This window comes from Sycon ciliatum, chromosome 9 (genome assembly GCF_964019385.1).
Source record: "Sycon ciliatum chromosome 9, ocSycCili1.1, whole genome shotgun sequence".
NCBI lineage: Eukaryota > Metazoa > Porifera > Calcarea > Leucosolenida > Sycettidae > Sycon > Sycon ciliatum.
In genome coordinates, this window is record NC_088651.1 from 8,939,054 (window position 1) to 8,965,914 (window position 26,861).

Below are 26,861 nucleotides of genomic sequence, written 5' to 3' on the forward strand. Positions count from 1 at the left end.
TCGACCCATTTCCGAAACAACGCCTTTAGAAACCATTAATCAGCGCATGTTGCTGTTGCTGATGCTGTGAATGTTGTTCTAGGGCCTAACCCTTCTTTGGTTTGTCCTGGAAGTGCCGGTACGAAGTAGCACAGGACAAGGTCCCGCAAGACGTCCCAAGCCAATACATGTTGCAACTCTCCCCCATCTGTGCACACACACTCGCTGGAAAGAACAGGCAACTAGTCAATACTATTTTTGACATTAATTTTGTAGTTGAATGCGTTCATTCTACAAGCTTCCCTTCGAAGCTTCCCTGGCCAGTATCCTGTTCTCGGGATCACTCTGCGGCCACTCACATCCACTGCTTTCTCCGGCGACGATCACGCCATCCCCCGGTCTGGGTCTAGCCAGTGTTAGTACCCGTAGACTGTAGTACCACCACCACCACTACCAGTGTACCACTCACTCGACTTGCGTCGCAGGGTCAAGGTTCATGACCTTAGTCATAGTGCTGCACGCGCACGCTGGAACCGTCTCTTGCCTTCCCTGTGTGTATCCGCTGACGCTAGAACTTTTTAACGGAGAAGTTACATGATGTACATGTAGTTGAAATGTCTGTGTCGATACTATAATGATTGTGTCATAATTATGTGCTGGCCTACACTGGGTCCTAAAGCAAAATAGGGATAGCCATGATCGATCATGGAATCTACTGACCTCCTGGTAGATCTAACTCCTAGCACCTCCTGCCATCCGATAGAACCAGGGAAAAGCCAGTTCAAATTTGAGTCTAATACCTTGGGTAACGATCGCTTGGTTTCCTCCGTCGGTAATCCGCGATGGAGGATGTCTGGACCTGTCGTTCTTCGTAACAGCGGACACAAAAAACCATGTAGACTACAATGTCGACCCTACCTAAAGTGGCCCGGCGGTGGAGACTTTGGGGAATCAGAAGGAGTGAGTGAAGATGCGGATGGCATTGACCTCACGCCTGCACGATCTACGACGTCCACAGCACGCCTGCACGATCTACCACGTCCACAGCCATGCTGGAAGTCGATTTATTTTACCTTGAATGGTTCTTTACAATCTGTATCACAATTTGTGGGCTCAGCAATACTGAAGGATATGTTGGAAGTCGACAGCGCCACATTCACACGTTTCGCACGCGGATGGTGCTAGCACTTGCTGGGAGAGTTCCGCTAAATTTCCCACTCCACTGTAGGTCTACAGGGCACAATACACTCAGGAGTGTGTCTGCTTTCGGAATGTAACGTTGCACTGTACATGTACAATGTACAAGAAGAATGGTGCAATGGAAGCTTTTTCACTGGAATCGGTGCAAGTGTGGCATCAATGCAACGTAACCAGTCTATTCACTTCATAAAGCACGGGCATGTCGATCTAGTATTTTTTCTCTTTTTTTTTACTATGTTCACATACCCAGCTCGAAAAGAATAATGAATGACAATGGTACAGTAGCGGACGAATCTTTGCATAGATCTACATCAGTCATGTAGATCTACTCGTACGAATCGCTAACGCGGCTAGCGCACCGCTAGGCGGTCGGATTTCAGTTGCCAGCACTGTACATGTGATAGTACATGTGATGGTGCTAGTGGTATTGCTTCGTGCCGGGTAAGAGCCAGCTGCGGAATACAACCCCAAGACGGCTGCTCTGCAATCGGGAATTCTAGTTATGAAACGTCAATTCGAGCCAATCTTTTGCATGAAATGTACATGTAGGAACATCACTCATTTTTCCTACTGGTGAGAGTGCGCTGCAAACACTACAAAGTTCTAGTTCACACGAGCGGCTCCCAATATCTGTTTGACGCTGTGCTGCTCATGAGTCGCTAAACAGCCGAAAGCGTCTTTCACTATAAGTGGCTTGCTATGTGAATGCCGGGCAATCGATTATCGGGATCTGTGAGGTCAGGAAAAGGTTGCCAGGATTGCATCCGCACTCTGCATACGATGATTCATTCTATTTTAATTTCTATTGCCAATAATATGTACCTGAGCCTTGGTTCAATGCTGTGCTGTGAGAGGTACAGGCTCTCTGGTGTGAACTGTATCTCAGCCACAGGAAGTACATTCCCGTCGCATATCCCTGGCATGCCCCCAAATCAACTACTTGGTAGTACATTCCCAAATAAAGCTGTACACTGATAATATTATAGCTTGCATTAGTACTTTAGGTCTGACGTACACGTATCACAATGTGACATAGTGCTTCTAGAGGATGCTGGTACGTGGATGTATGCAAGTGCCAGTAAAGTAGGGTCGTTAATAATCATTATTGCAGATATCACTGTACCTGGTCACGTGATAGTTTCTCTACAGATACATACAGTGCCGGTAACTGAAATCCGACCCCTGAGCGGTGCGCTCACATCGCAAAGACCCAACACGGGATAGTAAAACTACGACATAAAGACCGCTAGAATGTGAACGCACCGCTCAGGGGTCGGATTTCAGTTGCCAACACTGTACAATGTAGCATTTACAGAACTACATGTATATGACTGTGTAGGTTGCAATTCAAAAGGCGAGTGTGTTCGCGTATGTGTGAATGGCATTTGGATTCCGTTAACGGTTAAGGGAACGGATGGGAACTTCCGGAGGCTGTTCACTGACGCTAGCCAGGATATGGGTGTAAGTCAGACGTTGAAACCCTGCCAATCGCTAGACATGTTTTAAATTACAGCCGCGAAGTCAATCACTCCATGTCCACTCCATGTCGACTGCTGATTCTCTTGAATGGATGTACGTTTACAGACTCTCGGAGTCTGCGCGACAGCAGGAACATTTTGACAGTCCCCTCTCTTATAGTTCTCCTGTTATAGATGATCGTTTTAGATGGAATCGCTCCCCACAGCCAAAACACGGATATTCTCAGCTGGTACGCGTTCGCAAACGGCGAGACGTGCTTTTGCCCTTGGCCGGGAATATCTTGTAGGTTATTAGGATACGAGGAAAAAACGTTACAAACAAGCGAGTCAGCAGGATGAACACGTTAGTGACTACTTGTATACAAACCCACCCAGACAATTCATACAAAGTCATGTCCTTGACAAAGTTAGTTCCTACATCCTGCTGTCCCTCTACTAATGTTCAGCTTCGTGTGGCCAGCATCCGTCGTACTGCTGATACTTTAGGATAGTACCGGTAGCAGGGTTAGTGCGTGTTTGTGTGTTTGTGTGTGTGTGTGTGTGTGTGTGTGTGAGAGAGAGAGAGAGAGAGAGAGAGAGAGAGAGAGAGAGAGAGAGAGAGAGAGAGAGAGAGAGAGAGAAGAGAGAGAGAGAGAGAGAGAGAGAGAGAGAGAGAGAGAGAGAGAGAGAGAGAGAGAGAGAGAGAGAGAGATCGGGAGAGGAAGTGAGACCGAGAGAGAGAGAGAGAGAGAGAGAGAGAGAGAGAGAGAGAGAGAGAGAGAGAGAGAGAGAGAGAGAGAGAGAGAGAGAGAGAGAGAGAGAGAGAGAGAGAGAGAGAGGGAGAGAGATCGGGAGAGGAAGTGAGACCGAGAGATAGATAGGAGAGGAGAGAGAGAGAGAGAGAGAGAGAGAGAGAGAGAGAGAGAGAGAGATAGAGAGAGAGAGAGAGAGATAGAGATAGAGATAGAGATAGAGATAGATAGATAGAGAGAGAGAGAGAGAGAGAGAGAGAGAGAGAGAGAGAGAGAGAGAGAGAGAGAAGAGAGAGAGAGAGAGAGAGAGAGAGAGAGAGAGAGAAGAGAGAGAGAGAGAGAGAGATAGAGAGAGAGAGAGAGAGAGAGAGAGAGAGAGCGAGAGAGGGCGAGAGAGGGAGTGAGACCGAGAGAGAGAGAGAGAGAGAGAGAGAGAGAGAGAGAGAGAGAGAGAGAGAGAGAGAGAGAGAGAGAGAGAGAGAGAGAGAGAGAGAGAAAGAGAGAGAGAAAGAGAGATAGATATAATTATAGATAGGTAGATAGAGAGAGAGATAGGGGGGGGGGGAGAGACAGAGAGAACATGATTTTGTGTGTTGTTATTGTTGTTGTTGTTTTTGTTTTTTATTTTACTTCGCAAGGCCAAGCGGGTGCGTGTGCGAAGGAGAAACGTACCCCTTTCACCATGACAACTACAACTACAACTACATGTACTACATTACACTACTGATGATCAATTGCACACTTGACTTTACACCACTACCCCCCCCCCCCCCTACACACACACACACTGCGAGACTGAATTACGCTGAATCACAGGGACGCTTCACACAATATGCCTTATCCTTTCCCCGTGGTCTGCTTTGCCGGGCCTCTACCGCTCTTTGCCTGAAACTCGAATCGCCTTAGCTACATGTATGTGTCAAGATGGACTCCAGCGATTTGGATTCGCAAGGGGGCGTCAGTCTGTTTTTGACTGTTGTCCATTGTTAAACGCGTAAATCATGATCCGTCGGTCTGTGTTTCACTGTTCGCGTAAATGCCGGGATGATGCACCCAGTGCGCCTCCAGTGTTCTAATACCGCCGACGCAGACTGCAGTGTCACGTGTAAATGACGGACAAAGCGAGTACACACTTGCGGCAAAGCCAAAGGGGATGATTTTGTGTGACCATCCCGTGCGTGTGTAGCGTGTCTCACTTCTGTCACTTGTCCGGCAGACTTGACCGACTGGCCGTAATGCTGGTTGAGTGTTACCCTGTGCCAATAGGGGAAGAATTGAACGGCACTAGACAGGGCAGGTTGAAGTCGGTTCCTGCCCGCCAGGTATATTTAGACATCGTCTGCTTGAGGCTAGAGCTCAAGGGAGACTTACTAAAGCCTTTTCCCCACCGCTTTAGGAGCTGCATCTGCGCCTTGATCCTTGAAGCGTGGTGGCATTCCTACGGATGCGGAAAACTCGGCCTCTAGCTAGCTGAGTCTCACGCGAACTGTGAATTCTTCAGACTCACACCCGGCGTAGTCACGTCTGCCAGAAATATGCTTCCACTGTACCGTGGGGAAGCAGTGCTTGATTCATTTGCTGAGTTATTTTTGTCTCGGTCGGCTTTGCATTCCAAGCGAGAATAATCCCATGCTACTGGACTGCATTCCCTGCCCATTGCTCCTTTTTACAGTCATTCTCGATCTCATGCTTCTTTTGAGCGATGAGGATGATTCCGGGATCATTTCCTTTGAGTCACACACACACACACATACATAGTACGGTTACCCTTACGAGACAGAGGTCCGTAGAGAATATGGAGGCAAGGCCAACTCTTGACCAAGTCGCAGCCACTGCTTTCTTAGCATAGAGTTGACCATCGTCTTTATGAAACGGTATGATCACCTGTCTAGTGTGTACAACAGGTTGCAGGTAGCACCACTTTCTATCCTTTTCTATTTTACTTTCTCACACAAAGGCACACAATGAAAACCTTGGCAAATTAACTCCGTTGTGACTCAGAGTTTCATGGCTGAACTAATCATCAGACAATTGTTGTCTGATGATTGGTTCAGCCATGAAACTCTGAGTCACAATGGAATTAATTTGCCAAGGTTTTCATTGTGTGCCTTTGTGTACGCCGCTCTGCCTGAATCAGGCATTGAGCACTCTTGCAGAACCAAAGCATATTGCCTCTGTGTGTTTTACTTTCTCTTCGGATTTTTCTTCATCATACGCCGTTGAGGGAGACTCGCACGATTTAGTCCACGCCCTGTGAAGAATAACTATAAAAAATAATTATATTTTAAAAATAGACTACACCACAGCTTAGTGGCTAGAGCATCGCTTGCTACAAGCGAGGGTCCCTGGTTCAACTTCAAGGCCTGGTGGTGACAGTCAATTTTTTCTTCAAACTTTTCCCGTTTGTGTCTTTCCCTCAAACTAGTCAAGACAATAGTTCAATTACAAATACACTGTGTACACGCTCCATTATACGGTAACAGTGTAGCAGTGTTTTCGTCGATTCAGCGGTGCATGTATTCTCTCTCTGCCTACTCGCTTACCGCTTTTGACTCGATGCCAGTCCCACATCCGGGACACTTGAACGTCTTCGACTCCTCGCAAGCACGTCTGTGACAACAGGACCGACAAGAACGCCAACGGGAAATGCCAACGGGAAAGTTTAACCACACTGAAAATAGAACGTATGCCACCGACAGTCCCAGAAGGCATGGGCATTGTTCAGTTTGTTGTGAAACGCCACGCGTGGGAATTAGTTACGAACGACTGCTGCTCAGTTGAGGCCATCGCCACACCCATAAATGTATGCATGGAGGCGAATAGCATCGGGCACATACACATCATTATGTTAGTGGCTTTTGGGGATTTTCGAGAAATCCCTCCCCCCCCCCCTCCCCTCCTCCCCACGATACTCTGTATAGGGTCGTATCTACCGGGGTGTGAGGGGCAGCGGTTCTGGCTGAACAAAGGCTTGGGCACTGCTACGTGTACATGTATTACGTTTTTGTACCTCGGATTCTGAGTACACTTTCCTGTGGCCTTTCGGTAGGAGTACGCGTATACTAGTAGTGGCAGCAGAGTTCCAGGTGGAACTCATAAAGTAAGTACTCGGATAATACATACTCTTGCTTAGTACGAACATTGTCCAAAGCACGGTGTATTGATCCATACAGGAGTATGTTCGGATAAGAAGTGCATGATCGGATACTATGTACATTTTCCTCCTGCACACATGGATGCGTCTGAGATGTTGGTGCATGCATGCATGCATTGAAGCTGTTCCGTCTACGAACAATACTTTGCATTGTATGTGAATTAGTGTAGCCGACGGCATTGGATGGAGGTTTTTGCGCTGTACACAATGCGACGGTATGGCTCTGCAGTCGTCAAGACGGTACGTTAAAGGCACAGATGGAAGACTTCGCCAGAATGAATGCATTGAGAACAGCAATGATGCAGCTATGGAGCGATGGAGCTTGCATTGATAGTCGGTATCCCAACTGCAATGATTGTTTATATCACTCCTTCAATGATAAGGAGATGAATGTGCATGGGTAAAAGGATACGTGATTGGTGGGTGATACGCTAGAATACCGGTACATACATGAATTGCCTTGGGGATTTGACCTCTACAATGTTAGAATACGGATGCATATGATCTGCAGAAACTTCGAGTCCCTTGGCTCATTCCAAAGGGTGAGATTGGCAGCAACAGTTTGCTAATGCTGGGTATCTTTCGCAGACAATTTAGGTAACTTGTCAGAGTATTGGGATTCAGAGAATCAGAGTCCCTTGACCTGTCTTCGTGGTGTATTTCTCAACTGGGTAAGGTGCACCCACGAAGCATGATGACCGATCGCGCCTATACTCAGTTTCCAACGACTGTGTCCCTCGGGGGTATTGCAATACTTAGCATTCCGGCTTCAAACGTGTGCCTGGGCTCGTGAAGTTCGGGAAAGATTGCCATGTTATAGCCAGCCAATGTCGTTGATGAATCAACCCGCCAATTTGTAAATACAACTCGCAGCTGTTGTGATGAAGCGTCTACTAATAATCCTCCCCCCCCCCACCACCACCACCACAAACACACGTACACACTCCATATGCTATTTACTGATACCCTATCCATTATGTCATCAGATTTGACCCATTGTAAGGTGAAATTCCTTGTCCACGGTGAAGTTTTTCATTCCCGACAATAACGTGGTCTGTTCGAACTTCGACTTGAGGGCGTCTTTTGGGGCCGACATAAGGTGGACGTCAGCTCAATTGGGCTCATGGAAGCTTCAGCGACAGACACCATTGTTTGGGAAGCTGATACCTGCTGCGTGGCATTCCAACATCAGTGCTATACAAGGCGGTGTGGTAATCCGACCTTTCCCTCGTCGTCCTTCAACATAGCCACTGCACTGAGGCTACTGGTATACATGTAACGTTATGCCACACTCGCTAGGAAAATGCAACAAACACTCGGTTCTCAATACATTCATGCGACCCAGCACCAGGGCACTGTGCCCTTTTCAAGCTGAACATAGGTCGGGGCACTCCCAGAAAACTCATCGACAGGCACACTGGGAAAGCGTTCTTACAGAGGCGAAAACAACACCTGGGACAGTCATGATCGAATGTTTTATCAGCGCGTGAGGTCAGCTCAGGGTCAGTGCCCTCTGTGGAAGATTGAAGAAGTTTTGAAATCTGAATGAGCTCAGCCTCACACACCCTGTTTAACACCGTGCAAGGCATGGATGCCTAAATAATAAATTACTCTTGCCAGGTGACCAGAAACATGATCACGTCAATATCAATAACCAATGGTACGACAGGAATGTCTGCGGCTTTATGAATGGAAGTTCAGCGCGTATTTGGAATGCCGGGCTTGTGCCATTTCGACGAAAGGGCGGGAAACAGAAACCACTGGCATCAACACCACCTTCATACAATACCCAATAGAGAGGTCTGTATCGCTTTAGTGTGTCGCCCCTGGAATGCCCACACCCCAACTGGGTGGCATACATGCTACATGCAAAGGTGAAGACTGTCTACACCATCGTCGACTGCGATACTGGAATATTCCACTTCATCTGTCAGAAACGTCTAGCTGAAGTGCGGCGTATGTTGACAACAGTACTAAGTCTTGTACTTGCAGCACCCCTAGTATGCACATGACATACACTGCCTTTTCGTGCAGCAGTTCGGCTCAATGATCATTTTGCCGAGAGTCGGACAGTGCGATGCGTTGTATGGCAAGATCCTCTAGAACACGAACCAGCACTGTCGGCTGCGGACAGAGAAAATGACATTTGGTTCCGGAGAGCTACGTGTAAGTATGATGCTCATCATACTTAACCGTGGAAAAGGTCAATAACTGAACCTGGTGTTGACAGGGGTTTGACAAGTAGCTGACAAGTAGTGGATCAGGCAAGGCCGATGTGGTTATGCCCCAGCTGGCATGCTGTCAACACACGTCCAGGCAACACGATGACAGGTGAAGAATTCCAATGCTTGGGCATTTGACGTAGAAGTGCATATCAACACCATGTGTAAATACAAGTACACTACAGCGTGCGATGTAGAGTAGTAGCGTGGGCAACCATGCTGACTCGTTCAAACGACACGTCTTAGTCTATTGCGAGGCCGAAGGTTGACATGACGCTCTATTGCAAACATTACGCTGCACGCACGCAGCGTCATGAGTAGCGCGTGGCGCGAATCCGTTGTCATTCTGCTGCCGCAAACTAATCACCTCCACGCCATACTCACACTGGAGACACTAACACTGGTACCCTGCACACGTAGACATTTTGACACGAGTGCGAATCTGCGTAATTTGATTTACGTCAAACTGACAAACTGCACGTGTCATTCGCGCATATGCAGACCTGAGGAGGCAATATATTCGCGATGAGAACCTGTGTCTGCCCTCCCAACTGACTGCTTCATTCTCTGCAGAGGTCAAGTCAACTGAGCTGCTTGGTATTATGCAGGGTTGTTAGATGATTGGAAGTGAGAGCGTGACCATGACGCTTGGCTTAGACGATGCATCTGACTTGGAGAAAAATTCAAAGACAGAAGCAACACTGGTTGGGCTTTTCCGACACGACGGAAGGCTGCCACAAGTGACGGGACGCTTTGTGACTTCATCGTAACTTCAAACTGAAAACCCTCCATACGTGAAGCTTTGTTGCTGTAGATGTCGAGGATGCGATAAGGGTGTTTCCCTAGAAACATTCTTAGTATGTATGGTTACCCCATAATGAAGCTACCCGAACGTCAATGCCGACTAGGGTATAGCTGTTCCATATGACCATATCCCTGGTTCGAAGTCTATCCAAGTGTGAAATTACAACGCACTGCTGTTCATTTATAACCGAGAGTCACTGGGCATTCCGCAGACGGACCGACGCCATCTCATTGAACAAAAAAACGCACCAATATCCGAACACAAACAAAACAAAATAGCTTCTCGACAGCAGTCAACACTGCAATAGTTTGTGAGAAGCATACGGGATAATTTCCCGCTCGAATGACGTGGGTATTGGCAGTGCAATGCTACGTAATGACGTCATAATCCCCGACCAGTTCTTCCCCCTACGTTAATGTACCACAAGATGCGTCGTTGCGTAGGAAACACAAGCCTGTGTTGTAGAGTAGAGCAAAGGCTGCATGAATCCGTTTAAGAGGTCTTGACGTCTCCGAGACAACAGCAGGTGACTACTCCCCATGGGGAGAATTCCAAAATTGCAGGTGAGGCAGAAACAGACGTACATGTACATGTACATCATGGTTGAACAAATCTCCAGTGGCTGATGCAAAACGTAGGGGATTTCTCCACCCCAAAATAGTTACGAGGGTCGATTGATGAGCCATTGTGTTGCGTTAAAAACGTAATGGGAAAAATATCTTATCCATTCATCCTACAAACGAAAATCCGTACTCTGTATCCATTTCATATCCTAGAGTGGAAATGTTTGCTTTTTGAGTCAATGGTGTACAGTACGCTGTTTCATCCAGCTTATCAGGCCAGTGCGGTCTCATGGGGAAGTACAGGCATGTGTGTACGTCAGGGTGGCTGGAATGCTTCTTTAAGTTAGCTACAGGTAGCCATGCACCCCGATATAGGAACGTCTCATGGTATGGAGCTATATCCTGCTACATGTGCTTCTAGATCCTACACAGGAGGAATGTACCTGGTATGGGTTCCAGTATGTGTGAAGCTTGCCACATCTTAAGTTCAATGAAATCTTTCTAGGTATATTGTATTCTGCACGTTATAGTACATTTATTACGGATTCTCCACAGGCCTTAAAAGGTAAAAGCTAAGAGCTCAAAAATGGGAACTGCATAACTTGGCCCAAGTCAAGGGAGTATCCGTTTGCAAGTACAATGCGCCGTCTTTGCGTGTACCAGCTCGCCAATGTTTTCATGCCATTATTCTTTGCTGGGTTGATATTTTCAAAAGCTACCAGATTTCATGGGGTGCTCCATGTACGTGTGTGTGTGTGTGTGTGTGTGTGTGTGTGTGTGTGTGTGTGTGTGTGTGTGTTCGTGTGTGTGTGTGTGCATGTTTGTGTGTGTGTGGGGGGGGGATGGGGTATGCTGCTACCCCAGGAGTCATCACTATGTCCTAGAAGCAGAAGCACACAAGATCTTTAAGAAAAAATGACAACAATAACACTAGCATAATATCTTACTTGAGAGCGGCGTCCAAGCAAGGCTCGCAGAACCGATGTCCACACCTTGTTGACTGGCGTGCGCGGTACAGCAGGTTCTTGCATATCCTACACTTCAGGTTGATAGTGTCCACGGTCTGGTCCAGCAGACTTACTCCACGGTGCACGTGACCATGGTGGTTAGTGGTAGCAGCCGTAGTAGCGCTGGCAGAAGCTTCACTGGTTGGCATTCCCGTCGCTTCCCGTGGGTATAATTCTCGGGTTGGCGGTGTATGGGTGATGGAGCGTATAGCGCTGTTGGGGGTTATGTATGGTGTCGGGGGTTAGGTATGGCGATGGCCGCCGTGGTGATTGGGGCTGCAGAAGCAGAGAATCCTATCCCAAACAATCTTCCTGGAAGGAAGAAGAAAAAGGAAGATGGAAAAGTCAATCATTGAAGTTATAGCAGAAATGTGTCCATTGAAATGACAACACCCTGTGTTACAACCCTGTGTTGAATTGTGACAGCCGGCCAAGACAGTCATCATGGTCATGTCAAGTGGATAATCCCACTGGTTGGGAATCTCAATACGTCACATGTAACACGAGGAACAGATGGCCACAGTGGTTATCGTCGACCAATAGCACAAAACAGAAGTCAAGCGGGCTTCGCGACTCAGCCACCGGCGCTGGTCCGACTCTAAGTAACGTCACTCTTGCTGAAAAACCCGATGGATTGGAGACAGGAAACTTTGTTCATGCGGCACTGAAGAGAGATCAAGTTTGTGACTGCGTCTTTCAGCATATTCACCCCAATAATAAAAGCAGCGAGACAATGCCAACTTCACATTCACACTGGATCGATCCTCACACAAAGAGTTACATTATTCCAATGTTTGTGACGACGTTCTCTGTCCAACACGCTGACAATGATGTTGTCCGTATGCGGACAAAAGAGGTCGTTCATTTTTCTATGCCAGTCCGAATTCCGTTACATCATCATTTTCTGGGTTCTAGGATTTGTAAACATGCAATGAGCCTCCATTATGAGCCTGTAGGACTCTTCATGTTGCCGTCTGTTCTCTTGTTTGATATCCATCTCGTACTCGTGTCTTTACGTCACGGACTGAATGCTTTAAAAGGTTTCCAGCGACGGTATCTTCACACATTACTCCTTAGCCCTACAGCTCTGATCCTGAGTGCCGTGATGCTCAATGCAATCCGATCAACTGAGTCAATGCCACACCGGGTGCAGTGCAGCCACAGTCCTGTGAACACTGCGCTGTTAACTCAACGCACACTTGATTCACGCCATCGTATTAAAATGTGCTTCAATGTACAGCACACCCTGTAACTAACGACCACCCCTTGGTGCCCGGAAAAGTAGCAGGTGGTCTTTAGTTAGAGGTTTGCACGGCGCGACCATATACATGTTTGGATCCCATTATATTATGATATGTATGTCAAAATGCAGATAATACAATCCCCCACCACTTGCGCACTGACATTCTTCTTTCAGATCATACAACACTTGGAGAGAGAGAAAATCAAGTTTTTTATACACCGGAAGCGATACGACCTTTTGACCCGTATGTCGACTCACTGGGTTTCCAGAGCAGCGCTGGCCTGGCCAGGCAGTGGACTAGTCACTATCGACTCCATCCTCATCTGTGTGCGACTACACTGGCAACTGGTATCAGTGTGTAGATCTACAGTGGAAACTCAGTCGCTCTGACTTGGATGTAGTGTAGCTTAAACTGTACTGGTGTGTACCAGTACGTGATGCGGCGATGTTGCGAGTTTTCGCACCTTCACTGTTGACTATTATCCACCATCGTATCCTGGCCTGTGTGTTGTTCCTACATCTCTGAAGATTGCGGATGTTCGTCCCCTCTTCAAGTCAGGCAACGAAGCTGTCGCTCAGAACTATAGACCAATATCGTTATTACCAATAGTTTCCAAAGTCCTAGAACGGGTAGTCCACACGAGACTCTGTAAGTTCCTCTCCGGAAATTCCTTGTTCCCCGCAAACCAGTTCGCATATCGCCCACTTCACTCCACAGAAGATGCCCTGACATTGGCTGTAGACAGACGGCCGTCTTCGGGATATCATCCTCTGCCACTGGTATCTGGTGGTATGCACGAACCAAGTCTATCTTGCTGAAGACTGAGGCGCCATGAAGATTGGCAGAGAAATCATGGATGTGCGGTATTGGATACCGGTCAGCCACAGTTGCACGATTCAGGCCACGGTAATCACCACATGGGCGCCAGTCACCATTTGGTTTGGGAACCATGTGCAATGGACTGGCCCATGGGGAGGACGATGGTCGTATGATGCCCGCAGCGAGCATGTGGTCAAATTCCCGACGAGCTACAGCTAAACGATCAGGAGGGAGACGGCGAGGCTTGGCAAATACCGGTGGGCCCGTGGTGACCACATGGTGCTCGACGTTGTGTTTCACAGGTGTGTCGTAGTTGCAGGGGCGGGTGACAGATGGAAACTCATTAATAAGAGCGTTGAACGAACTATCACCAGAGACTGGCAAACAACACGTTGGCTCAGCGGAGGACGAGACTAGACCGCACACGCTCAAACTGGTGATGCCATCTAACAGTTTACGACCGTGTAGATCTACACTCAACCGAAAGTGTGCCAGGAAATCTGCACCGATAATAGGTGATGTCACATCAGCAATAATGAACACCCATTGAAACTTACGACGCAGGCCGAAATCCACCGTTACTGAGCGTGTACCATACGTCGGTATGCGAGAACCATTCGCTGCTTGTAACGCATAATCAACTGCATGGCGAGAATCAGTGGCAGATGGTGGTATAACGCTGACCTCGGCGCCGGTGTCCACGAGAAAATCGTGCTTGGTGAAGCGATCGTGGATGAATAATCGGCGACGAGACGGTGCAGGGCCGGGGGCAGTGGTCGCCTTCACCGACCGGCCTGGGAGTTTGACGGCTGCACAAAGGTAGCTGCTCTGGCACAGGGTGGGACGCAGCGACGCGCGTTGTCGCCAAACTTGTCGTGATACCAGCACAATCCTGAGGACTTACGGGACTGCGACGAACTGCGCGAACGGCCGTAGTTTCGTGTGGGCGATCGAGATGCAGAACGCCCACGAGTACTCAAATCTTGCATCTCTCTGCGGAGGGCTGCGACCTCGGCACGCAACTCCGCCAGAGGTTCAGCAACGGGTTCTGGCACCGTAACAGCACGGACATGGGGTGGCATGACTTCCATGACGTATATGACACGGTCAGCTAGCAGAGATAACTGCTGTATATCAGACTCACGACTGGCTGCAAGTACTACTCTACACTGATCAGGCAAACGCTTCATAAATAACTCCTTGAGGAATTTGCTGTCCACTGGAGTGTCACCAGCTAGCTGTTGCAGTCTACGCAATAGGTTAGAAGGTTTCTGATCACCAAGCTCTTCAGCAGATAGGAGCTGGTTGATCCGATGCTGAGCAGAGGCAGAAGTACGCTGGACCAATGCTTCCTTCAGGTGAGTGTAAGGGCGGACGCTGGGTGGGTTCAGCAGTAAATCCCTTATCTGCATGGCCATCTTCGGTTGCAGTGCACCAACCACATGGTGGAAACGGGAGCACTCACTAGTTACTCGTTGTGTGATAAATTGAGACTCTACCTGAAGAAACCACAGAGCTGGGTCTTGAATGTAGAAGGGTGGTATCTTCAAATTAACGGTTGATACAGTCTCAGGACGAGGAGCAGGATCCGATTGTGCTGCAGCGGCAGGTTGGGATCTCGTAGCTACATCAGTAGCGGTGCTTGACTGAGGATCGCTGCCATTACGGGTACTGTCCTGCACTGTCTTGTTCAGATATGGCAAATGTAGTCGAGAAGAGAGACCTTTGCTAAGGTCACCACGAGCAGGGGTGACAGCTTGGTCCATTCCTAAGCCCGAGGAGGACATCCGAGTTCGTTTCGAGGGGTCACCAATTGATGCGTCTAGCACATCTCAATTCTAAAATCCACCGGGAATCCAAAGGAAAACTACTCAGACTACACTGTTATTATTCATTGCAAAAGAACACCGAAAGGCCAAACCGCATGGTGAAGACTAATGTCTAGACTACTCAAGGATTCTCTGAATCCTTGTGCCATTATAGAAGAGAAAATACAGAATGTGTAGTGCGCCAAAGTTAGCGTATGTACAAACATGTAATAATTACAACGCGCAATAAAAGCCTGGGAGTACAAATATCCGGCAAAGGACACGAATGGTGTACGATAAAGGAAGACACGTGCATGCATGAGTACCCTAGCAAAAGTGGACAAACCTAACGTAGATCCACGTGGTACTAATCGAGTACCGTACGCTACATACTTATGCAAAGAAATATCAAATAACATATCATAAAAGAATGCAAATAATTTAATTTCAAAACACATGGAAAATCTCCGTAAAACAAATCGTTAAAACCGGAGGCTTATCGCAAATCACTACATGTTGGAAGATTTGATATTTGTGCAAACTAAACCCGAACGTGTAATTTTTAGAGGTTAAAGGGGAAGTTAAGGCAAAAATTAAAATTTCACCAGTTGTAGTCTTCGGGGTGCTGGGTCGAATGGTCTTGGTCCGAGAAAGCTGAGACGCTCCCTTCCTACTTGAATCCCAATCGAACTCGCGCACTTCCACCGAAACTGGGTGACTGCGCCCTACGAGATGGGGATTTGTATGCAAAATGTCACTAAAAGCGCCATTTCGTTCTTATAAAAGCACGGATGACCGCGATTGGCCCATATGTTGTAGTCTTTTGGACGCTGAGTCGACTGGTTTTGGTCCGAAAAGGCTGCGATGCAGCGTTCGCCCCTAATTCCCAATCGAACATGGTTGAACAAGCGGTCACGTGCTCCTGCGTACACCAGTCACCTGGTCACCGTGCCTGCAGGGTACAACTTACAGCCTGTTTTGACCTTTTTTGGGTGCAGTCCTGTCACTCGAGTTGAACCTTGGTGTGAAAGTTGTCGCCTGCTGGCGTGGTGACCAGGTGATTTTGGCACCCAGGAGCACGTGACCGCTTCTTCAACCATGTTCGATTGGGAATAAAGGAGGAACGCTGCATCGCAGCCTTTTCGGACCAAAACCAGTCGACTCAGCGTCCAAAAGACTACAACATATGGGCCAATCGCGGTCATCCGTGCTTTTATAAGAACGAAATGGCGCTTTTAGTGACATTTTGCATACAAATCCCCATCTCGTAGGGCGCAGTCACCCAGTTTCGGTGGAAGTGCGCGATTTCGATTGGGATTCAAGTAGGAAGGGAGCGTCTCAGCTTTCTCGGACCAAGACCATTCGACTCAGCACCCCGAAGACTACAACTGGTGAAATTTTAATTTTTGCCTTAACTTCCCCTTTAAGTTACACGTGCGACGTGAGGTGAAATTTTGCCTGGCAGGATTCGGGTTTAGTTTGCACAAATATCAAATCTTCCAACAAACTCGATAAAACTCGATAAAATTCCGGAAACTCACACAAATTCGGTCGGGATAACCAAGCGAAACTTCCAAAAACTCACGTCATGAACTTACGTGCGGGACAGTCAACTCACGTAAAACACGTCAAATTTTACGTGAGTTTTTTTCACTTTTTGACGTAAAAGTTCACGGACGTTAAAGGGGAAGTTAAGGCAAAAATAAAAATTTCACCAGTTGTAGTCTTCGGGGTGCTGAGTCGAATGGTCTTGGTCCGAGAAAGCTGAGACGCTCCCTTCCTACTTGAATCCCAATCGAACTCGCGCACTTCCACCGAAACTGGGTGACTGCGCCCTACTAGATGGGGATTTGTATGCAAAATGTCACTAAAAGCGCCGTATCGTTCTTATAAAAGCACGGATGACCGCGATTGGCCCATATGTTGTAGTCTTTTGGACGCTGAGTCGACTGGTTTTGGTCCGAAAAGGCTGCGATGCAGCGTTCCTCCTTTATTCCCAATCGAACATGGTTGAACAAGCGGTCACGTGCTCCTGCGTACGCCAGTCACCTGATCACCGTGCCTGCAGGGTACAACTTACTAGCCTGTTTGACCTTTTTTGGGTGCAGTCCTGTCACTCGAGTTCAACTCGAGTTGAACCTTGGTGTGAAAGTTGTCGCCTGCGGGCGTGGTGACCAGGTGATTTGGGCACCCAGGAGCACGTGACCACTTGTTCAACCATGTTCGATTGGGAATAAAGGAGGAACGCTGCATCGCAGCCTTTTCGGACCAAAACCAGTCGACTCAGCGTCCAAAAGACTACAACATATGGGCCAATCGCGGTCATCCGTGCTTTTATTAGGCCGCGGTCACACCGAGCTCGATTCAGCCGTTCAGCCGAAAAAAGCGCTTGTTTACGTCACTATTACCATGGAAATGGCTGAAAAATGTCCTACAAGCGACTTTCAGCCGTGGCTGACTCTCAGCCGTTTTTTTCCGGCTTGTTTCAGCCACAGCTTGTACAAGCGGCTGAAAGCCGAAATTCAAAAAATTATTTGAGTGCGCTTGGAGCACACCATGTAGCTAGTTGACATGATGAACTGATATTGATGTTCTTTCTTGTGTCCGTGGAACCGTTTGATTTGGATTTTGTCCGACGACCATCGATTTCTGCCGCTGTGCCTCTAGACTGCTGCGTAGATTGTTGGAGCTGTGGTTTGAGGCCAAGACAAGGCACCACACTCACGACCGAATTCATGAAGAAAGCCGGGTACGAAGAAGAGAGTGGATTGCAACTGAGTTGAAGAACGGCAACCGGCGGGGCAGAAAGCTCGACATCAGGAAACACCACCCGAACCATCGCGTCCATGCACACCGAACAAATAAAAAGAGCCCGACTTCGCAATTCAGAATCCGGGCTTCCTTTGCTTCTTCATCAAAACTGAACACTAGAACAAGTACAGTTTTAGATCGCGAACGTTCTGCTTTCCTGTTTCTTGCAAACATTGGTGTGTTTCGAGATATTCAAAATTTGGCGGGTAAGAAAAACAAGCCATTCAAGCTTTGCACTCAAGGTCTGGTGTGACCGCGTCACGGGGACCACGCAAGCCAGCTGAGCGCCAGCGATAACAAGCCCAAAGTGGCTTGTTTCGGTGTGACCGGGGCCTAAGAACGAAATGGTGCTTTTAGTGACATTTTGCATACAAATCCCCATCTAGTAGGGCGCAGTCACCCAGTTTCGGTGGAAGTGCGCGAGTTCGATTGGGATTCAAGTAGGAAGGGAGCGTCTCAGCTTTCTCGGACCAAGACCATTCGACTCAGCACCCCGAAGACTACAACTGGTGAAATTTTAATTTTTGCCTTGACTTCCCCTTTTAAGACTTTTACGTGAAACTAATCTTAACCTCTCTAGTGGGACAAGAAAAGGCGGTCGCTGGTCGCGTTCAGCAGGTAGTCGCTAGTCACAGTGCATTTTGAATGTAAGACCGTCCGTGCCTGACGAAGTGGTCGGTAGTACCAGGCCGGTCGCTAGTCACGGTGGTCGTTAGTTACAGGTTTTAAACAATAAGAGGACGGAAAAAGTGTTTTAACTCTGAGTTTCACGCAGAGCCTGGAACCGCTCTGTTTTACAGATTCTTCTCCAATTGGGTTCTCTCGACCAGCTCCGCCCTGGCAACACACAGGATTCCACTTCCATTTACACCATAACAGCAGCATTGCGCACCGAAGTTTTGGACAGTTTTAACACCCGGGAGTAGTACAATACCGCGGGGTTGAGCTTGGATAAAGATATTGCTCCTGACAATGGTAATGTAGACCGAAACGTGATGTGTGAACTGCAGTGTCCATTTGAGTGTAGCCAAGTTGCCGCCTACGAGTGAATCATGTCAAATGAAGCTGCGTGGGGCGTCCCTCAGAATTTTAAATATACTGTGTCAAGTAAAATACCGTGGCATTTTGCTACTCCCTGGTTACCACCCCCTGCTCACATCTACTGTGCACGTTCGTAGTCCAGAAGGCAGAAGGCAAGGCACAGGCACACAGTCAGTTCGTTGATGATCCTGGTGGTGTGCCCATGAACGTTGCATAAACACACACGATCTCTCTACGCTGAAACATTTTATATTCTCATTCTCATTCTCCTCCTCGTTAGACATTAATATTTATCCTTATTCTCCCTATGGCCGTAGCCATCATCACATTCGCTCTCATGTTATTGGGTTCTTGCCCGTTTGAAGTTGCGAATTCAAATAAATACAAACAAACAAACAAATAAATAACCCTCCGCCGTTTGCCAGTTATCATTTCCCTACTACCAGTAACTGTGTACTGTATCGTACTGGACAAGTCACTGAGCCTTCTTGCTTTAATGCTGCATCACTGATTTTCACAAATTTCCAGTACACATTTCTTCGTCGTTCTGTGAACGCTTGGACTACTAACGTGTCCATGCAAGAAGGTGGCAATCCCGTGTTCGCTCTGGCGAAGTAAAATAATATTGTTTCACTGACCAACGAACACATTGGTGGTCGACAATACTCTATCATTAATTTAAATTTATTTAAAAAATCCATGAAAACAACTAGGCATCTGTAATGACTATGTACATGTAGATTTCAAACAATACGAACACAAAGCAACAGCGCGTACCTTAGCTATTTGTCCGTATTTTATTTGAAGACTCACTAGATCGTTTAGTATGCATAAGAACTGAACCTGAGAACAAGCCAATCAGGCAGCAATGCAGCAGCAGCAGTCTAGTCTAGGGATGAGAATAGTCATCACAGGCAAGATGCAATGGCCATACCAACGGTAAGTAACTAAACCTGAGTAAGAATTTCACAACGTACGAGAAATGCGTGATACGAGAAGGGCGTGATGTCTACCAATGGTTTCTCAAGTCGACCAAGCCGTGCATATGTACATCTAAAAAATATAATTTTCTTTGGGGAAAAGACCCGGACGAATCGAGTCATGCAGAGGCGAGGATAGAAGGAACTGAGTTCGTGCCCGCGTTTGCAATATCGGCCATTGTGGTAACGATGCCCAGTCATGTACAGCCAGTGCGATAGCGGAACACATATCGCAATTTTACCGCTAAATCCATAGTAGATTATTCACGTCGAATTTACGAAGAAATACCCTGTCATGACAATGTTTGGTTCTTGATATTCTCCCTTCACATCCGGGTTAAAAGAAATTGTATTTCTATTTTTGGCCTAATTTCCGGCCACATGACACGTACGGTCATTGACAACCGTGTTAATAGAATGATCACGGATGCTCTTGTTGTCGAAGGGAAAACAGACATTGACAGTGTGCGTGTGCATGCGAGCAAGTCGTCATCTAAGACCGTCAAAAATTTTAGTCCTTCCGGTTGAAGCTAGCACTAGTAGCAGCTATCTCTTCCCTCAACCTGTTTCAAATCTGCAGTGTCTGTTTGCTACAAACATGAAGAAGAGCATGTACAATCTACATGTACATGTAGGTCAGAACATGACGCAATACAGCTCGGAAACCAATGCATGACGGACACCAGCTAACGGGTAGCGGTGGTCCACAGGTCCACCGTGTTTCCCCTTCAAAACCAGGCAGAAGCGAGGGCTCGACCGACACACTTTGTCCTGTAATTTCCTAGTGCGACCCCCGAACTGAAACATTCTTCAAGGGAAAGTACTGGAGAGTGCATCCACAATGAAACGGGGCTAGAGAGTACCGGTAAATCCTCCAAATGCTCCGCACCAGAGAAACTTGAGTCACAAACAGGCAAACCCGGAGGACCTGTGGGGTTGGGGGTGGAAAGTACGGCGAACAGAAATTTGATTTCATTCATCTGTCTAGCGGCACCAGCAGCACTTGCAGAAACCACTCCGGAATTGTCTGTCCCCAACTTCCCAAGCCCAGCAGTAGACCATGGTAGACTGCCAAGCGAGGCATATGTCAGGCTGGGAATGTTCCAAAGACTGAGCACTGGAGTGATAGTTATGCCCCTGTACTAGGCTGTAGTGAGCTCAAACAGAGAGCCACAATGACAGACTGTCACTGACAGACTATCACTACAATGTAGTGATAGTCTGTCATGCCATCCGATCTACAGTTACATGTATGTGTCAAAAGTCTGGCACTGAGCGGGTCTATGGGACCTTTTCGCTGTGTGCGCTGCCAAGCCTAGCGCCTGCCATCATCGTTTTACATTTTACTCATGCATGTCGACATTGTAAGAAGTGCCGACAGCGAAATTTGTCCTCTTTTTTGCTACATTGATACAGTACATTATACATTTCATTACCTGACTTATGAAGATACAGAGGGTTCAATACTTGTAGACTGTAGTCAACTAGTTTTGCCTCATGTCTCTAGCTAGTGTTGCCAAGCGACACCACAATGTCCACGTACACAAGCAGATTTCCATTCTGACTGTTTGCTGATTTGGTGGAAAATGGCCTGAATCTGACCGGGTGAAAACTGACACCACAGAACGCAAATGTGGACCAAATGCACAAAGATGACGTGAAACGCACCAGAAAGCATCTAGGAACTTGTAATGTTGGGAAACCCCCCTGGAAGCATCTAGGAACTTGTAATGTTGGGAAACCCCCCCAACCTGGAAGCCTGCTGTAGTCATGGTCCATATGAAATGAAATATCATCATCTCCTTAACAAAACGCAGCGGCGTTATATTGAAGACACAACGGTTTTAGTTGGCTTCGGGAGTAAGGGACTTCGCTTCCTTCGGTAATATCTCAACACCCCCCCCCCCCCCACACTATGTATACAGTTGAGTACCGGAATTCTACCCTTTTATGTTTAAAAGGAAATGTATGAACGCTGGCAGCGACGGAAAGCCTCATGGATACCCACGACCGCCATCACTGTCATCTTTAGGCATTGGCAGATTCTGCTCGAAAAGCAGTGAAATTGGCAGAATCATACAAACCTTGTGGCGGGCAACTCCTCGAATTCTGCTCCATTTCTTTATCCACATACCAAACATGCATGAAACTTATCAGAGAAAGTACCGAATTCTGCCAATTTTTCTGCCAGCATAAACCCGCAAAGGCCTAGTCATCTTCCTTTTCCCGGATTTTAACAACCTCACGCCAGAGTGTCAGCGCAGTGCTGTTTCCACTGGTATTCGTTACTGGAGATGTAGACAGAGGGAATGCATCCCAGTGGTAGTTAATTGGAAGCGACTTGGAATGCCATCCACTGCATTGTCCCCTTGTTGTAAACCCGTGGCGTTTCAGAGAGCCTGATGTCATAACGAGTCATGGCTAAAAAATCAGTAAGACTTACATTGTAGTTCAATCTTGGCTGCAATAGGACCTCGCAGACACATGTTGGCAGGCTGGATCGCTGGGATATTTATAAATATCTGTGTTTGTTTGTAACGTCGTGTCCGCTGGTTCTAACTCACCGGTACCTGAGTTCCAGTGAGCACTGTCTGAAACCGTGTATGAACGTACAGGGAACGTCGGAAATGCGGTGTTGGTACATGACGTGTTTAATACACCCTGCTACCTTTTTGATAATACCAGATCAGAACGTGACGTAACAAGGCGAGCCGCAGCCACCAGGACAGAGCTATCATTACAATCATCATGTACATGATCGCAATTACCGGTATACATGTACATGTACATGTAGTACATTTAGAAAAGCGATCCTGTCAGCTTTTCTATTATTGTCTGTGTATTGTGTTTAACCAACGACTGTCTACCGTTCTGGTCTAGGCACTGACGTACAATGTGGTGAGAGTCTGCTCATGGCCGGACATCCTAGCATTCCGACCCACATGTACATGTACATGTACATGTACAGTCGTCCCTCTCTAATCCGGCACTTTATAATCCAGCACCCTCGATAAACCAGCACAATTTTCAGTAGCCAAAATGTCCTCTTCATGCACATTGCAGCAGTAAATCAGATTTGTTAATCCAGCACTCTCCCTAATCCAGCAGATTTTCGTGGCACAAATGGTGCCGGATTATAGAGGGACCACTGTACCATACTAGTACTCCATAGAACAATCTTCCCCGTCAATATTATTACAAGTTTGCAGTGCAGCTGCAGCTCTCATCATACTTTAGCTCATACAGTCATGTACATTTTTCAACGCAGTGCTCCCCTTGATTGGCGACCAGCCTTTGGGTCATTCTAATAAAGATATCATCATTAATCAAAATTATTATCATACAGCCTGCCAAGAAACGCAGTTGCACAATGTACTTGTAAATATACATGTAGCTCTCCCCGTCTTCCCGGTCTGGAACGGACTCGATCCACAGGACATGTGAACTACATTATTTTGTACATGTATTTGCTAGTCAGCAGGAACGATACTTTTTGTACACTCGCACGTTCAGAAAATCAGTTTGAATTCCACCACTTAGTGCCAGCACGTCTATCTCATCACGCAGTCTTGGAACAAACCATCGATGTCGTGCTGCCTGCCTGGTCGGAGACAAACTCTTTCCGCTTCGTGATACGTATAGCTACTCAGCACCACACGGGAATATCGGACCAGCGGCCTGGGTGTAAGACTATGAAGTCTTGGAAGAAACCATCGTTGTCGTACTGCCCGGTCGGAGACAAACTCTTTCCGCTTCGTGATGCTCATTGCTACTCAGCACTACACGGGAATATCGGACCAGCAGCCTAAGACTATGACTGTGTGGGTCAACTGCAGCACGATCCGTACATAGCGGAACTCGAGCTCGCAAGGCTGATTATGCGCATGCATCTCATCCGCTAGGTGTGCAGGTGATATACATGATTGTACATGACTGTATGATGTTAGGAGAACGTGGACATCAAATTTTTAAATGTGTAGAGCTTTTACAGTAAACAAAAAAGGACCAAGAAACTACAAGTCACGCTGTAATGTCCATTAATTAACACCACCAGTTACTAAACAATCAGCTCATGCGATAACATTGAACTACACTGACCGACAGTACTGACGTTCTACAACTAACTGGCTAGTGTATTCAAGTCACCCCTCGAGCCCTACCCAGTCAACGATTATGATCTACCCCAGCACGCCAAAGGCTGAATATTTATGATTTTATCGTGATGAGATAAAACTGTCCCAGAGATTGTCCCTCTAGTCGTTGAATGATTGCCAGAGAATCGTCATTGCACTTTCAGCACTGGCGTACTTGCACATGCACATTGTACATTTACCGGCGGTACGTCCGAGGAGATTAGTTGTGTTCATTTTGTCCATAAACGAGGCTACGATTTCCATGGAGATTGGTCGGGTGTCATACTTGCATCGGCTACAGTATCCAAAGATTTTCTACGATTTTCTACGATTTTCTACGCCTTTGCGACTGCGTGGCCATGTCCACTGTGATCCGGTTGGTCGTGTTTAGTCATGGCCGACCGAAGGCATTGTCTCTAATCAATGTTTCATTCAGTGGTTTCCTATTGTCCGATTCTGTGCCCATCCGCGACGATGCCGCCATTCGCTGGTCACAACTGTATCGAGACGCTCTGTGAAACCACCCGGCACCCATGCACCCATGCATTGCCACATGCACAGCTGAACATGATTGTACAGATCAGAATGATTATGTACCTCCGTGACGTCCACTTTGCGATGACGCATACTGTGACTTTCTGTAGACCGACATGTTCATACATGTACATGTACATGTACATGTACATGACTGTATTGTAATTTGTACATGTCCCGGTATGCTCAGAGACAGAAGTTCTGTTTCACTGTGTGGCTGATATTCTTCGCTGCATTGGAATGGAAACTCGCACAATGGACACTCGTACAATCATGGTATTATAATTATAGGGACCGGGGCTCTGCCAACCGCGGAAGGTTGTAGTAAGGTCACTGTTTCCCAACACAGTGTCCTCCACCTTGTTTCATGCTGTCAATCTAACAATATTCGTACTTCAGTACAATCATGTATTGCTGCCATACACCATACACTGTACATGTATCACTTGCATAGTGCTACTCAAAACTACATGTAACTAATTAGTAGTTACTTCACAGTGCTTGTACATGTACATGTACATGTATGATTGTACATTGTATGAAGTGCGAATAACTATATTAAAGTAGCTAAACACTACTCTTCATACATTGTAGTTAAGAGTTTGTTGTATACTACAACGCGGTACTAGTAAATAATTGTACAGATCATGCATGTATGTGGAAGCTCTGTATAACTTATAAGTCTATAAGACTTAGTGTAAGTCTTTAAGACTTTAGTACTAAACCGTAAACGTTTGAAAACGGTGAAAGAATAAGACTCAGTTACTTGCAAGGCACCTATTGTACATGTAGGCCAGGGGAAATCCCCACCTGACAACTGCAGTCCCCGGCTGCCAGATAACTGACTACTGTACTGCATTTGTCTACAATCATGATTGTACTAGTACTACCAAGGCTAAAGTATAATAATCCCTGGGGGGGGTTATGCACTTGCTAGTACTACTAGTACTAGTACACTGTAATCATGTTGTTTGTTGTGCTGTCCAGCAGCGTTCAGTCTCTTTACACAAGGTGGACCTGTTGAGTGTTGTGCTTATCTGTCCCAATTTTTTATCAATTTCCCCACCCGTGTAAGCAAACACAGGGCTAGGGCAGCTCAGGGCTGTCAATTTGGTTATCATGACATTAGCTCTCCGCACAACTGTTGCCCGCCCTACGCCATTTTCCTGCATTGCACATACACTCTACATGTACATGTACATGTAGAGTACAAGTAACAACACTCAACCGTTGTTGTTGTATTCGATTTCTTAGAGCACAGGCAGCACTGCTTTCTCTCACCAGGGATGATTGGCTTACTGATTCCTACCACAAACGAAGTACCGGTAGTGCATCTATCAGTGGAATTCAGCTGAGACTGAGTGAGAGCTACGATCATGTACATTTCACATGTTCAAAAGCATGGTGCGGAAAACTTAGTTATTTGCTGGGTCGTGGAATTCCACAGGTACGCGGGTACATGTAACATGCTCTGGTGTAGAATACAAAATATTATTAATATCGTGTGAAGATCAGCACATCTAGGCACAGCAGGGTTTTACCATGCCACCTGCTCCCAGTCCTACACCGTGCCACCTGCTCCCAGTCCTACACCGTGCCAGCGTTCGTTTTTTTGGTGAAACATACAATGTACCGGTATTGGTACTGTTACACAATACTGTGGAGAATTCCCGGATTGTCTAGTATCGAGTGCTCAACACCACAAGCACGGAGCAATACATGTACTACAAAGGCAGAAGAGAACAGTGACCAACGGCTACGTAATTGTTGTAACGCTGTTGTCTGAGGAATCGTGAGGATTGTCTTAGCTTTGCTATGGCCATGAAACGGCTACGCCCTACAACAATGCCCTAGACCTAGCCAGTTGTCTCTGTTCTCTCATGGCCGAGTCATGCTGCTGCACTGGTATTGTACATGACTGTAACGTAACAGCGTGCAGATACATCTTTGATGTGAACTATCCAATTATTTACTTTTACAGCCGAACACTGTATCACTACCTCGGACGTGCGTATCGCTAGCTCAGCGTTACTACTACTAGTCATCGTGTATCATTGACTTCTCGCGGTCCTGGCTAGCTCGCTCGTTCAAATGTTGTTGGTAAGATGCCATACTCCCATAGCGCCCATGCGAACTTTTTTTAAAGTTCCAACGCTTCAGACAACTACCCTGTACTCCGCAGCACTAGTACATGTACTAGTAGTAGTAGGGCTGAAATGCTGCCTGTTCATGCTCCAGTCCAGGTCAGTCAAGATGATCCCACACTGACGCAGTGGCGGGCCAAAGTTCCACAACACACAACACCACGCACTGGACGCGACGGAGATTCCGCACATTATGCATCACAAAGAT

General features: G+C 47.0%; 2 protein-coding genes across 2 annotated transcripts in view; both read right to left on the reverse strand.

The window, feature by feature from the left end:
• LOC135825371 (TNF receptor-associated factor 2-like) overlaps positions 1 to 26,861 on the reverse strand; it is a 49,388-nt gene that overhangs the window by 18,346 nt on the left and 4,181 nt on the right. The window contains exons 2-3 of the mRNA XM_065338108.1: positions 11,080 to 11,451; positions 5,932 to 5,998 (exon numbers count right to left, since the gene is read on the reverse strand). Of these exons, the coding sequence (XP_065194180.1) occupies positions 5,932 to 5,998; positions 11,080 to 11,288 (276 nt within the window). The 5' untranslated portion in view covers positions 11,289 to 11,451. The remainder of the gene's footprint in view (positions 1 to 5,931; positions 5,999 to 11,079; positions 11,452 to 26,861) is intronic.
• LOC135824238 (uncharacterized) lies at positions 13,985 to 14,968 on the reverse strand. Its single transcript, XM_065336967.1, has one exon. The coding sequence runs from the start codon at positions 14,966 to 14,968 to the stop codon at positions 13,985 to 13,987; it is 984 nt and encodes a 327-aa protein (XP_065193039.1).